This window comes from Rhinichthys klamathensis, unplaced genomic scaffold, assembly GCF_029890125.1.
Source record: "Rhinichthys klamathensis goyatoka isolate OS25496 unplaced genomic scaffold, OSU_Roscu_1.1 h1tg000323l_1, whole genome shotgun sequence".
NCBI lineage: Eukaryota > Metazoa > Chordata > Actinopteri > Cypriniformes > Leuciscidae > Rhinichthys > Rhinichthys klamathensis.
The window spans coordinates 2,198,581-2,214,556 of record NW_026606839.1 but is presented as its reverse complement, the minus strand read 5'-3'; the positions used below and the strand labels follow the sequence as shown (position 1 = coordinate 2,214,556).

Below are 15,976 nucleotides of genomic sequence, written 5' to 3'. Positions count from 1 at the left end.
GTTTAAATGCGTTTTTATTATTTCCATGCGCGCAGGTTACGTGCGTCTCAGAGCGGCTCCGTTCACAGTAAATTCTGCTCCACATGAACCGTTATCATTTGCATGAGTTTTGGTTGCTTTTAACATTCATCTGGGAACTCAATGTGCGCCATTTCATCAGATTTGTAAGGTAAATCATTTATAAACCTACGCCAACACCGTAGAATACTTTGCATGTTTTGATGTCCACATATTCTTGTTCAAGAAATTACAGTAGCTATAGCATTTCAATTGTAAAGAAGTGGCCAAATATTAAAGATTAAGTCATTTGGATTAAATGTTGTTTGGCCAATATTAAACAATGATTTGATCATGCTGTAAAGTGTAACAACAATCACCAGGCCGTTGGCGCCCTCTGCAGGCATTTGTTATAATACATAATGTACATAAGATGATTGTTTACATTATGTATTTTAACAGTGTTGTTCTATCAAACCAAATGTTTACTTGTTTTTAATACTTTATTTGAACCAAATTCTATTGCCTCTATGTATTTCAAGTCATTTTAAAGGCTTTGGTCTTTGCTTGGGTCCTTTTTTTTTATTACCACCCGAAAAATCTGATTACTCTATTATCAAAATAATCGTCAGTGACAGCCCTAGTTTTTTCCCATTATATTTCCCATTAGTTTTAATTTATTTTTATTTCAGTTTTAGTAATTTTAGTACTTCAACTTATTCTATTTCATTTACTTGCCAAGGCAACATTCCAAAAATTTTCATCTAATATTTAATATATCTGCTTTTATTTCAGTTCACAAAAATAATTTGAAATTGTGTAAATACATTTTGAAACTTTTAGTTGTCAGAGCAGATATCCTCGTTATCAGCACTCCGACATGTAGCGTAATTGTGCTTAGGCCACCCGAGTTCAAGCTCCAGCCTGTGGTCCTTTCCCGACCCCACTTCACTTCCGGTCCTCTCTCAAACCTCTATTTGAATACAAAAATAGTTTTAGTAATGTATAACAACACTAGCTGTTCCATTGCTAAAGACCTAGGCTAATTAAGCCCTTTCTACTTGATCCTCAAACACTGGTGTGTGTTGTTGCCCTGCGGTGTTTGGTTTCTGATTCAATCCGTTAGTAGGTTGTTTTCCAGGCGTTCCCAGTCAGAAGCCCAAAGAACAGCAGCGCAGTGTTCTGAGACCAGCCGTTCTACAGGCTCCTCCGGCCAAGACCCTCACAGAACCCGTCAAGACCAGTATGTACAAATCCCATAATGCTCTCTGCTGGCTTTCAGAGCAACAGAATATGTGGAGGTCTCAGCCTGTTCTGGAAAGAAGCCCATTTCAGGCTCATGTTGTGTTTAGAACGGATGTGTAAATCTAAGCCAGAGTGGCCTAGTTTTCCTGAAATCGGATTTTGTTTCCGGAACCAATTTTTTTTCTGGATTCCAGAAAATTTTGGGCCAATTTAACTATAATTGTCAGACATCTTCAATCAGCGCACCCTGGCTTGGTTCCAACCGGACCGCGAGACAAAATGACAACTGTAGCACCATTTGACCATTTCTACAGTTTAAAGTGAGCAACAGAGCTGTTCACACCGCAAGCGTTCAGGGCAGTTTATGGTAATACTCTATCAGTGCTATATCCTCTGATGTTTTTATTTAGAGCCAAGCGTGCTTCATTCAAGCCTTTTTTGCTTCTCTCACCAGCTAAAGCGCAAAGGAATAGTTCACTTTAAAAAGTTGTTTCAAACCTGTATGAATTTCTTTTTTCTGCTGAACAACACAAAGAAAGATATTTTGAAGTATGTCGGGAGCCAGACAGTTGATGGACCCCATTGACTTTCATATTAGAAAAAAAAATTAAAGTGTTTCCCCTAGGATTTTTTCCAGCCCGCCGAAATTACTAGTGTCGCGGAGCGGGCGTGTTACGGATACGTGGTGTAAAATTTTTAGTAATCAAAAAGCATGTCTAATGAATTGAAATCATGAAACTTATACAATTATTACACTTGTACAATAAGAAAATCTTTTAAATGTTTTTTTTTTTTTTTTTTTTACAAATTTGGTGTGTTTTTCTGGTAATCAAATTAAGGCATAATACATGAATTTAATTTATTTTAATCATATGAAATTAAACAAACTTTGTCAAACAATGTGCTGCACAATGAGCTTGCTTTACTGTTAAAATTGAGACGCATCTAAATTCTACTGTACAACAGTAATATATTTCTGTCAAGTTAAAATGAACTTTTATTTTGACGGGTTGCCGTGAAGACCTTTGAGTTTATGACATGATGATAGTTTTTCTCAAATCAAGAGGTTAAATGCTCACGAAGTGACTTTCAGAGTGGATCTAGAGTCTGGAGATGAAGTTCATGTATTCGTGTCCTCATATAGGCAAAGAAACAGCTCGAGCGTCACGTGCTTCAGTGTGTGTGAGTTAAATGAGACTGCGCGTCGTCTGCACCCTTCATTCACACAGAACATGCAGTATTCGTATTTAAATAGTCTTTTTGCGGTTTAATATTCACACATTCTATATCGCGATTTGATTTTAAGTGTACTAAACTGCTGTATATTTAATCATCAAAAAATGTACAAATTCCGCGTTACCGTACGTTCACACACCGCCTGCGAGAGCGGCAAAATTCCCTCTCGCCGCCCTGCCAGCAACGCCTTGGAAAGATTCGTGGACGCTCTGACGTAGATCGAATGCGTGGTCTTTTTTAAAACTGTATTTAAAGGGGCCGCAAAGCAAACAATCATGATGATCGTTATTTTTGCAGAAAATTGATCGATGTCATAAGTTCATTGATAGATGAACTTATCAATTATAGTGACATGTTTGCTAATGAAATAAACAAATTAAAAGCCATTTGTGTGGTGTGGCTTTTGTGTTCATGGTTAAGTGCTATTATAATTTGTATTCCCGCTGAAAAAGTGTCCTAGCACGAAAATCTTGCCTATAAATAGTGTTGCGTGCCTTCTTATCAAATTCAAATGATCAACCTCCTCTATTTTGCTTGGGAACTAATGTGGTCGGAACCAAAGTTTACAGGACTACGTTCTCTGGAATTCTCTCAAACGAAGCACTTCTACATTCCGATTGGTTGCCGCCGAACAAGCGTCTTTGCTTATTACCATAAAGTTGACCTGACTTCAACTCTCCTCGCCGCTCTCACCGTCCAAGGCGCGCCGCGCCGCCCTCGCCGGCGACGGTGTGAACGCACAGTTATGCTGTAAATTCCGTTTTTATGACTTGATTCCCCGATTCCGCCAACGTTTTCTGCATTGCGAAAATCATAGCCGCTAAAGTTACGACATGGAGCTTGCATGTCCGGGTTTAAAAAAAAAAAAAAAAAAAAAAAAAAAAAATATATATATATATATATAATTTTGTTTTTTATAATCTTGTTATTCTTTCAGGGGGGGAGGGGGGACGTTTTAAGGGGGCAAAACAATGGTAGGGGAAACACTGCTATGGAATATGAAAGTCAGCATCGTTACTTAATCTCTGCAACCAAAAACACAGAAAACATAAATAAATGATATAGATATTTTAGATATTTTTATATATATATATATATATATATACTTATACTAACGTTCAAAAGTTTGGGGTCAGTGAGAATTTTATTTTTATTTTTTGGAGGAAAGAAATCAATACTTTTATTTATCAAGGACAGTAAAGACATTTATAATGTTACAAAAGATTCTATTTCAAACAAATGCTGTTCTTTTGAACTTCCTATTCATCAAAGAATCCTAAAAAAAAAAAAAAAAAACTGTACAACTGACAGACCAACAACTGTTTCAACATTGATAATAATAATAAATGTTTCTTGAGCATCAAATCCTCATATTATACTGATTTGTGAAGGATCATTTGACACTGAAGACACTGACACTGGTGATGCTGAAAATCCAGCTTTGATCACAGGAATAAATTACACTTTACTATATATTCACACAGAAAACAGCTGATTTACACTGGAATAATATTTAATACTATAACTGATTTTGTTGTATTTTTAATCAAATAAGCGCAGCCATGGTTAGCAGAAGAGAATTCTTTTAAAAGTATTTAAAATCGTACCGACCCAAAACTTTTGAACGGTAGTGTATATATATATATATATATATATATATAAGCAATAAGGTACGAGAGGCTGTGCTTTATCGTGAATAAGTCAAGGCTGAAGGGCGTTGTTAGACATGACGCGAAGCGGAGTGCCTGCAACCCCTTCAGCCGTGACTTATTCACGATAAAGCACAGCCTCTCGTACCTTATTGCTTATATAAAACGGTTACCACACAATACAAATATTAAGGCTGCAAAATATGTATATATATATGCAACTTTCATGAAGTAAAATCACTAAAAGCCTTCCTTCCGCTGGAAAAAAATAGTCCCTGACCATAAACAGCAACAGAAGTTACATACATTATTTCGCCATTAGATGGCGGCAAAACTGTCTTTATGAGTGAGTCAGTCAGTAGAGAAGACTTTTTGAAATGACCTAAACTTGTGAACACGGAAAAGCAAGACGCAACTGACAAATGACTAGGGCACGGGAAAACCCCATAACTGTTAAAAGGACAAGATATTGCAGCGGACGTTCAAACGGATTTTTTTATTATGAATATAGGACTGACCTGAAGGAAAATGCAATGTCTACTGTCAATGCAGGTACACTCGCTTACTCGATCTCTCACAAACAATACTCTACTCTAGCTTCAGTGAACAATAGGCTATCAATGAGATCAAACATGTATTTAAGTTGCTAAGAGTGTTTGCTAGGGGTGGTGTAGTGATACATAGGACCGTTGGGTGAAGCTGTCAGCCGTGTTTTATCGTGAATAAAACACAGCTATTGACCAATCAGAATCAAGGATTGGAACTAACCGTTTTTTTTAAATATATAATACAAATATTTAGACGAGTCTTCTTTTGTTTTTTAACGACACACTCATAATCATGCCCGGAGATTTGCTGGAAGGAAATATAGAGACTGGACCTCTTGGAACTTTAAGTGAATAGCCCTGATTTAAAGCATCTTTAATCAGTTATATAGTTAAATAGCTAAAGCTGTTTGTATGAGGTAATCATTCCTCATATTCACAAGGCCCGTTTTAAGTTAGGAGCTATAAACAAGCATGTATACAACTAAGCTATAATCAGTTACTGAAGACTGGTTGGGGCCACTTCTAGGTGATGACTTAACGTTTTCAAATGAATAAATGATGATTAATATATTAAAGTAATCAAATTAAATGCTAAACAAATAAAATCAAGACTAATACTGAAGTCTTTTCCCCCCCCCATTTAAATATTGTGCTGGACAATAGGGGACTTATGAATCAACAACTGTTAAAGACAGATATATAAGACTGAAAAATGAATTTAAATTGTAAGCTTATAATTGTCCCGGCTGGACCTTTTAACTTGAGGAGTTTTTCCTCCTTGCATGACTTCCAAAAGCTACGGACGACCTTGTCAACAGAAAATAAACAATGTCAGTCTTTTTTTCATTGTTTTTAGTGAATGTTGTGGTAAAAATGTATTATATCGGCCATCAGTCACCATGCTATTTAGATGTATGGTCGACCAGTTGACGTATCGGATGACCACTAGTATTCGTGACTCCTTAGCACTGTAAATGTGTGTTGAGAGTGTGATGCTGTTAGTTTATGCCGTTTTTATTTTTCACTCGCAGACTCCAGCTGTGGAACAAATGGAGTGGGGAAGTTTGGAGATTCATCATCAGAAAACCGATCCGTTTTCCTGAACAACACAGAGAGCTCAGACAAATCACCGGTGAGGACATACAGCACAAACATCTGAGATGGAAACGCTTGATAAATGAATCGCAACTAATTGCATTCTGTTTAGAGCATCTCGTAAATATCTCTGTCACCTGTAATCATTGATCATCGTTGAGATGACCTGGGTGTGTAGTAATGACTATTGGATAGTTGTTTGGAAATTACATTGTGATCTAGTTGCAGTCTCATCTAGTTGCGTTTTCATTCTAGAGTTAATCTTCTTAGTTTTAAGCGGCAGTAATGTTACATAATTGTGAAATTTGGATACATTTAAAAACTGATTTTTCATATCACTCTTTCTGACCACATTATCGGTTTCCAAAATGTTCTCGTCCACACTAAAACTTTGGTAAATGCTAATATCGTCTTACTGCACATGTGCAAAATGTAATAAAAGCTCACTGAGATGATACCAAGAGACCAGACATAATAAAGTTTACACTTTTCAATTGGCACAGTCATTTTATTTTTATTTATGTCTATGATTGGCTACAATGATCAACACTTCAAAAACATGTCTTCACAGATACACACGAAAGCATTTGATCCACTGATAGACGCCTGCTTTCAAATGCTCTGTGAAGACAACATGTTTTTGAAGCGTTGATTATTGAGCGCATTGGCCAATCAGAGTCATATGTTGAGTGATTCAACACGATGGCCAATCAAAGGTGTTTAAGAATCCGTTCAACAACGCTCAAAATCCTAGAGGGAAATGCTGGTATTAGGGCTGCAGCTATCGATTCTTTTTGTAATCGATTAATCTAGCACTTAATCGACCGATTAATCGAGTAATCGGATAATTTTTTGTGTGTGTTTTTAAACAACCACAACAAATAATGCATAACGAAAATGATGTGGCTGTAAAATGATCAAGCATTTGGCTTTTATTTCTAAAAAAACAAACAAACAAAAAACTGGTATTTATTCCAACTCCAACATTTGGCTCCAAAACTAAGCCTCTTTATTGCAATTTTTACGCATTTAGTATAAGTGCCAACAATGTTCTATGCTCAATTACTTTGGTAGCCAATTAAAATGTCTTCCCCAAAACTACGAGTGGATTTGGAGAAGCAGGCTGGGGAATTTCATTTTTTTGTTGTTGTCTGTAACTACTTGGAAGACGTGACATACAAACAAAGACTGCAATACAATATTTGTTCCTCCATCACGTCGCGGTGTATACAGTGAATGCATGTTGAAATTATTGTTGCGTGGCTACATAAAAGTTTAAGCATAGGCCTATGTGATGCATTGCCGCAATTGATCTGACTGGCACGTGAGAGAGACGAGGGTGCATGCGTGTGTGTGTATGCGTGTGTGTGTCTGTCTGTGTCTGTGTGTGTGTGTGTGTGTGTGAGTGAAGGGGTTCAACTTCACACACCGAACGCAAATTTAATTATTTGCGCGAGTAGATTACATACAAAGTCAGTACAAAGACGCGAATAGACGCATCATTCGCGCCGGGCGTCCGAATGACGCAAACGTCTTCCGCGCACGTTGAAATTTTAACTCGAGCGAATGTTTAAGCGTCTAACTAGACGCGATAGACGCGTATTTGACGCTTTATTCGCTTTTGGTGTGAACACCAATGATACCTTGTTTCAGCGACGCTTGGTGAGAGCATGGAGTGGATGTTTTCGGTTCAGATGCTGAATCATTGAAGTCGTACTGTTGTGGTAGCCTATGCCAGGTCTACTTTGCAGTAGACGCATTGCACCTTGTTCTCTTCCTTTTTAAGTATGTAATGATCCCAAACTTTAGACATTCTCTGCCGTTTATGGACATCTTTACTCTACGCCATCGCGCCAAATAAATTCAAAATGTATCACGCGCTATACTATAGATCCGCGTATAGTGCGCGTCATAGGAATTTAACGAGGCTTCGAGGCAGAGTTTTTGCCTCGAGGAATTTTTGTAATTGAGTAACTCGAGTAACTCGAGGAATCGTTTCAGCCCTAGCTGGTATCGTCACATTTTTTAAATTTCAGTATTTTGTAGATGTTGCCTGAGATTTTTGTTATTTGAATGATTAAATGTGTGATTGTCAGGTGCCACGATGTGTCTTAACCGTGAAAAAATGGTGCCAACATTTTTTTTTTTGATTCATTGATGCGGCATAAAAAATTACTTTAATACGAGACCCTACAGAACGAGGCTTCAATATTCACATCTTAAACGTTGCGGAAAAACCCATAGACTTGTCGCCGGATCTACATTAATTGTATTTCTTTGCAGAAGCGGGAGAAGGAAGGAGAAGAAAATGGAGGTGGACAGAAAGACGACAGCAGTCAGAAGAAGGACTGTGCGGTGGACTCGTCGTTTGTGTTCGGCCAGAATATCAAAGAGCGAGCGAAGGTCAGCGCTGACTCACCTGTGCATTTATTTCATCCTTTATTCACAGCTGCAAATTGGCACCATACAAGTTACCTCAGGAGTGTTTGTGTTTATGCTCAAATTCTCCTTTTTGTGTTTTTATTGAACAGTTGGATGAAAACAGCACGTCCAGTGACTCCACACAAGATTCTCAGTCTGGCGGCACCAATTATTTCTTACAGTACATGGGCAGCGCTAGGTAACTGTTTCAATAGACCTCTCTGAATCCAACTGCTGTTCGCTCTCTGGCCCGGGAACTATGTCTTGTAAATCTGCTTCTGTTTTACAGCTCCAACAATGCCACAAACAGCTCGGATAAAGGCTCCAAGTTTGTTTTTGGCCAGAACATGTCTGAGAGAGTACTAGTGAGTGGATTTGATCCATAGACACATTTTTCTCTCTCCTGTTTAAAAAAAACAGACTAATCACCTCTTACATGTAGTATTTGAAGGAGTAGTTCAAAAATAAACCCAAAAACCCAATTCAACCAAAAATACAAATACCGTATTTTCCGCACTATAAGGCGCACTTAAAAGCCTTTAATTTTCTCAAAAAACGACAGTGCGCCTTATAATGCGGAGCGCCTTATATATGGATGGTGAACACACGTTCACCAAGACGGGGAGACAGCGCCGGGCGACTTACGCCACTATCTGCCAATGGATCATGGATGCCTGGGCTGATATATCAGTCTCCTGTGATCCGAGCTTTCACGAAGACAGGAATAATCTCTTTATTCAGCCAGCTCACATACCCGTATTTACTTCCTGTTTTCGGCAGAAGTCCACAGTAGTTGATTGTCTAGTTCGCGCGGGCGCGATCAAACCTCCTCCGTGTGTTCAACATCTGATTCGGATGAACTATCCATTTGAGCTGATATTCTCCGAACACCATACAGCACCGTCATCGGCTGACAGCTGACAGGCTGAGTCTCCACTGTTGCTTAGTTACCAATGATCGCGCGCGCACTCGACAATCGCCTACTGTGGACTTCGACCGAAAACAGGAAGAAAATACGGGTATGTGAGCTGGCTGAATAAACATCATTTTTATTCATATCTTTCACATTTACTGGAGTCAGATTCACCGTGTTCACTCACATGGCTGTGCACTTGTAATGACACATTAAGGTTGTTAAGAGGCTAAAAGCAGGTTTAAAACTTTTCCTGTTTAAGTCAACAGGGTGCAAATTTTAAAAAGAGGATAACACTGTGTAGGCAACACCGGTTTTTGTCGTTGTTATCTGTACTGACAGCACTCCAAATTTACAAAAAATGAGCTCAATGTTAAAATTGACCGGAGTTTTCCTTTAACGTTTGAACAACGTTACCATGGGAGTGAACAGAGTTGTCAGAAAGCTTAATAAAGTTTGACTTTATCTGACTTTTTTGTTGACATTTGTTGACATCTAGTGGACGCATAACGCAAACCCAGTCAAACTTTTGACTGCAGTATCTTATGCGCCTTATAATCCGGTGCGCCCTATATATGAAAAATGTTCTAAAATAGGTCATTTATTGAAGGCGCGCCTTATAATCCGGTGCGCCGTATAGTGCGGAAAATACGGTAATTTACTTACCCTCAAAAAGAGAAGATTAGCAGAAAGTCCCAGCTGCTCTTTTCCATTCAATGAAAGTAGGAGGTGACTCCAAAAAAGCACCATAACAGAACAGAGGATAACCTATTCAGTTTTCATTTTGGGTATTTCTTCAAATATTTCAGCAAATGCAAGTTAAAATACAGTTAATTAATTGTTTTGGAAATGTTAGAGGTGTTTAAATATAGTTGTGTGTGTGAACTCTTCCAGAGTCCCCCGACAGGAGGCGAGGCGCCAACAGAGGCCATTAAAGACAGTTCGGCTCCAGCGTCCGAGCCGTCATCACAAGAGGCCACACCTGAGAAAAGTAGGTTCCATTTCACACAGCATCAACTACATTTACACACACACACACACACACTTACTTATATAATTGTAATATATTGTGTATATATTTTATATTAGGCAAGGCAAGTTTATTTATATAGCATACACTATGGTGATTCAAAGTGCTTTACATAGAAAGGAATTAAAATAATCACAAGATAAAAGGAAAATTAAAACGTTTATAAAAGGAATTAAGAGATATATGATACAGTTACAAAAGGAATAAAAAGAGTAAAAAGATGATGCATAGATAAACTTCTCATCTGGCAAAACACCGGTGTGTCATATTTTTCACAGCTCCCAGTTTTACTCTGAGATTTTCCCATGGTGATTACACTGTCTGTGTCATATGATTTGTTTTAAAAATAAAGTATTTAATTTGAATAATTTTCATTTGCCATGTTCATAATGCATTTGTAGTCGATTGGATCACAAGTGGACGACATTAAATACAGGTGTAAACGGGGTGTAAAATGTTTTGAGCTTGTCCACTTTCAAGCAATCCAGAGGTGATGAAAACGCATTCGACCAGATTGCTTAACCAATTCAATTCAAATTTATTTGTATGGCGCTTTTCACAATACATATTGTTTCAAAGCAGCTTTACAGAAAGTGCATTTCAGAAATGTACATAGAAAAATACAGTTAGTTAATCATGTATTAATATAGGGCATAACATATCGCCGGCATTGAGTCGTCTCATCGCAGGTGTTGGGGCATCTGAAGTCTCCGTGAGAGGCTGGATACAAACTGGAGCTGTCGAACGCTATTTACCTCTGGACTAGCGTCCCGAGATAACAGCAGAAAAGCAGATGGGAAATAATTAGCATAGCTGCTGTTCATAATATTAATGCATTCGATCTGATTCAGCAGTGGTATAAAAGGTAAGCATTATGTGAATGCTTGGCTAAAGAGATGCGTCTTTAATCTAGTTTTAACCTGTTAAGCTTCAAGCCCATTTTTGAAAAATCCCCAGATATGGCATTCCCAAACTGAAACAGATACAGTTCATGAACCCTTTGTACTAAAAGCACAAGTAAGATCTCATTTGAAAGCTGACACCTGGAAGTTTATTGTAAATGTAGAATTAATTATTGTCATAATGAAAAAAAATAGTTATAAATAGCTTCAAAGTTTTGTAAAGTTATTATACATTTATTTTTATGAAACATCTTCATGAAAATAAAATTGAAGTTGGCATTGTAGCAATCTAGAAATGCACTGCAGCTAAAGCCACATGTCTAACCATGTTATATTTAAAATCTGAAGATGATAAGTCTAAAACTCTGTATTTAGTTCAATGTTTTTCAAGATCATGTCATATGACTTTATTTTGATTAGACTGGTGTTTATTGTCATCTTATAAGCATCTATTCAGTCTATTGCCTCTATTGTTTTGTGATGCAAAAACGAGCCCCATTCAGTCTCAGGCTCCCCTGCACATATTCACACCTCTCCAGCCTGTTTATTGCTCTAAATATGCTTTTCTTTTGTCTGCATTATAATCACTAACGACTAGCAATTCACACTGTTTCAATCCCTCATTTATTTTATAAAAGTTCTCACTTCACAGTGAAACTGTATCAAATGCCCTTTTTGAAAAACGAAACATTTCAGTAAGCATTCTTATTTAGAAAAAAAATCATAAAAATTACATCGAAGTTAGGTAGCAGGTGCTCAGTACTAGCTAGCATGTTAGCTTAGCACACCCTCAATACACGACAATTTATGAGAATAAAACTATGTTTGTGCTCCAACTTACTTTATAGCGCAAGTCGAGTGTTTTAAATAACTTTCTGTAATCTGATTTGGCTTCAGATAAAAAAATCAGATAGAAAATATATTATTTTATTGTATTCTGCACAATTTGAAAGTCTATCTCGATTAGCATTACATTATACATATAATCTATTATTATGAAAATACCTGACATGACTCGAAGAACACAGGTAAATCAAATATCATTGCAATCATGTTTATTGTCTTCAAAACATCTTTATCTGCACTTTACAGCGATCTCGGATAGCTTTGTTTATGAATCACGACTTCCTGAATGTCACATGATTATGGCTCTTCTTCATGTGATCCATATATGGACTTTACTGTGCAACAGCGCCCCAGACTTCAGTATGAATGGATAACACAGTAAATCAGAGTATACAGCGCTCAAAATGATTACATCGACGCATTTGGGTATAAATTCAATAAATATTATTCCTGTCTATAGAAGTCTGATGTAAACCTATGAGAATCTATCAATATTTCTCCAAATCTGCACATGTTTGAGCTAAAAGCCCTGAGGGACGTTGTTTTGTGAATCGCTGTCATGACGATCGCACGGGAGTTTTTTTCTGAATGAGAGCAGCTGACGCTCATAATTCATATTAAAGGTAACGACTCATTTTTTTATTTCATAACTCCTGACACAAATTAAGACATAACTGTCACTATAAGTTTCACAGAATACAATAGTGGTCAAATACTGAAACTTGAGTCTTATATCGTTTTAATGATGTATAGTTTGTCAAGTTAATCACATTAAATATGATAGTAACTTTGAACTATTTAAAAAAAAAACGCTTCAGAGCGCCCACGCACTGGTGACGGTTAACAGGTTAAACTGGGACAGCGAGTCTGAGCCTCGAACAATATCAGGAAGGCTATTTAGAGTTTAGGAGCTAAATGTGAGAATGCCCTCCCTCCTTTAGTGGACTTGGATATCCCTAGGAATGATAAAAAGCCTTGAATTTAGTGATCTTAAAGAACGCGATGGATTGTAGGGCGTTAGAAGGTCCATTAAATACACAGGAGCTAAACCATTTAGGGCTTTATAGGTCAGTAGTAATACTTTGTAATTGATACGGAACTTAATGGGTAACCAGTGTAGAGATGATAAAATTGGTGTTAGCCAGTGTTGGAACAACCAAAAAAGCCCGTCTACCCTCTGTCTACTGGCCTAATGCGTAAACATTATGGGAAGCACGCTAACCAGACGGGGTTTAAAGTTTGTCGGCTGAAGACCCAAATTTGGTTTGAAGATGAAAAACGTACCAAGCACAATGTTCTCTCATCATTCCTGATTTCTAACACACACACACACACACAGCATTCGGCTGGTCTTGCGGCTGTCAAAGCAGAAGCTAAAGCTGATGCTCTCTGTGTGTTTTTCGTTGTCTCCGGGTGTGTTCATTTATAAATTCAGATCAAAAGATCTGAAAAAAACCCCATACATTTACCCATGTATGTCCATAGACCCTTCCCTTGAAGAAATCAGGACCGAAGTGGTTGAAAGTGGACAAAAGAGACGGATTAAAACACCAAATGTAAACGAGGATGTCTCCCTCTTCTACTTGTGATCCGATTGACCAAAATGCATCTTAATACCAGCTGTAAACGGGGCCTTTGATCTGATTGTCTGTGATAATTGGTGCTTAGTGCATCATTTTGTTTTCAGTGAGAATAAGACTCAATTCTGAAAACTTGTCATCTTGTATCTTGACATTGACATTGGTCATCCCAGAATCACACTATATTGTTGGCTGTTTGAATATTAAATTAGTTTTGTGATTGGATGCTCTAGCATTGTTGTCATGCCCTAATTAATAGCTAAGCCTTCCCCATAGTAGACAGATCTGCTGCTGAAGTTATGCTACATTCAGTTCATCCTGACGTTTTTCTCTCTGTGCACATGTCAGATCACAGTGTAACAGAGTCTCTGGAAGAGTCGGCAGCCGCGTACACCAAAGCCACTGCCAAGAAGTGCATTCTGGAGAAGGTGGAGGTCCGTACAGGAGAGGAGGCGGAGAGCAACGTTTTACAGGTGAGACGATGATTCAGCGTAGCAGAGTCGCCTCAGGAAAACTGTTGGCATGTAGTCCACGATTTAAAGAATGTTCTTGATTCAGATTCACTTAATCCGTCAACAACATCTGTTGCAGCTTTCAGTTACAACAGAAAATAATCTCAACTCATCGTTCACTCAGTAGAAAGTTCACATTTCTGAACTTCTGGTTATGTGATTTCAGCATTGCTGAGTTGTCATATGAATAATTTACGAATAGTCGAACATTGAAGTTACAGGGTCAGGGCTTAAAGTATTCCGGCACCGTGCCGGATCTCCGGCGTGCGGCCGTGAGGAAAAAATGATTATTTTCGCATGCGATTCATTTTTGTCCAGCTTTAACGTGTTAAAATATGTAACGCAATTAACGCAGCATCCGTTCTTTCTGTCATCCTTTAACACACACACACACACGACGCACAGAAAGACGCGCGCCAGTGTCGAGTTCTTTCGCGCTTGAACGAACAATAACACACATTTATGCCAAAATGTCAGTTTTGTCGAGCATCCTCAAATAAAATCTTAAATGGAAGTAAATAGTAGTGAGAGAATGAGATGTCAGCAGCGGCAGATCTTAAAGAGACAGGAGCCATTAATTCTGTATGTCAGTAAAGTTAACCTAAAGAACAAAGGGAACAGAGAAAACTGCTCTTGACTAAAGAACGCTTGTAGCTTTGATAAGGATTAATCTATATTTCATTTATAATGTATGCAGTGCAGACTGTTTTATAACCATATTCAATTTCTGTATGGTACAGGTAAATTACATTTATTATGGGTTTAAATGAGGATTGGTTTAAGGTCACTTAAATTAAAGGTTTTATATTTTTTGAAGCCTAATGTTTAAAATTTTGGGTAAAATCATTTTCATCGAGACATCAGTAGCTATAATATTAGTGATACTGGCTTTTTATTCATAAAAAGATGGCATTAAGATACAGCTGTAATACTTGAAAATAAATGGTGCCATTGAAGATAAGTCCGTCTAACCCCCTCCCTCCCTCCCTCCCTCAAAAAAGTTCAGGCTCACGAATTTTTTTTCACTTTAACCCCTGCAGGGTTTTGTGGCTTTAAATTGCCATGACAAGAGTTGCAAAATTGGGGATAACATTACATGTACAAGTCTCATGTTAACCTGTCATATTTATTTAAACCCAATTATTCCTCTTTTTTTCTTCTAAGAAACATACTTAGAATGGAAGTGAATGGGGTCAATTTGTAAACACAAAAATTCTGTTTTTGTAGTAGTCATGAAACGTAACTGCATTAATATGAATTAAGTTTGAAAAATTGCTTACTAACTTTTTAGTAAATTTTAATCCAATTTTACAATGTTGTTGCCATGATACAACTGTAAAAAGGATTTAAACAGCTTACATAATGCACAAGTTTGTACAGAATATTTGATATAAAAGGCATTTATAAAATTATATGCTTCACATTTTGACTTGTATCCTACCATTTACTTAAAGCCCGGGACACACCAAGCCGACTTAAGTTTTCTCAGTGTGTTCTGAAATTGGTCCTCGTCTGCTTTTTTTCCGGCTGATTCGACATGTTGAATCGGCGTCGGGCCGTCGGTGAGAGAGAGAACTCTGATTGGCTGTTCAGCTTAGTGAACGAGTCAGTGCACGAGAATAATAGCAAAACAGCGAGGAAAGAAGTCAAAACGGTACAGATAGAGGCTATTCTAGTGTTACGTCATCTTACCTGAGTGTTCCTGGGTGAATATTTCAATATTAACATGAGCGGAGTGGAATAAAGAAAGTGTTTAGCAGGATTGATATTCAAAACGCTAACCACGCACTGCTTTGTTTACGGTTTGTGTATCTGCAGCGTCAGTATCACTTTTTGAATGATGATTAGGGCTGGGCGATATGGCCAAAAAAATTATCACGATATATATATATTTTTTTTAAATCAGTCGATATCGATAATTATCACAATAAATGTCAAATTTTTATTTCTTTCAAGTTTAAAGGCAGATTTTAGCTCCTAAGTGAAAGTTGAGCGTTAATTG

At 37.6% G+C, this 15,976-nt stretch overlaps 1 protein-coding gene across 3 annotated transcripts in view; it reads left to right on the top strand.

The window, feature by feature from the left end:
• ranbp3b (RAN binding protein 3b) overlaps positions 1-15,976 on the top strand; it is a 41,617-nt gene that overhangs the window by 16,308 nt on the left and 9,333 nt on the right. Inside the window, exons 7-13 of one of the 3 annotated variants that reach the window (XM_056271677.1) lie at positions 1,139-1,240; positions 5,707-5,807; positions 8,054-8,173; positions 8,302-8,390; positions 8,481-8,556; positions 9,999-10,095; positions 13,811-13,935. In XM_056271677.1, the coding sequence (XP_056127652.1) occupies positions 1,139-1,240; positions 5,707-5,807; positions 8,054-8,173; positions 8,302-8,390; positions 8,481-8,556; positions 9,999-10,095; positions 13,811-13,935 (710 nt within the window). Of the gene's footprint in view, positions 1-1,126; positions 1,241-5,706; positions 5,808-8,053; positions 8,174-8,301; positions 8,391-8,480; positions 8,557-9,998; positions 10,096-13,810; positions 13,936-15,976 lie in introns of all 3 variants that reach the window. The other 2 variants (XM_056271676.1, XM_056271678.1) reach the window with 2 other exon arrangements.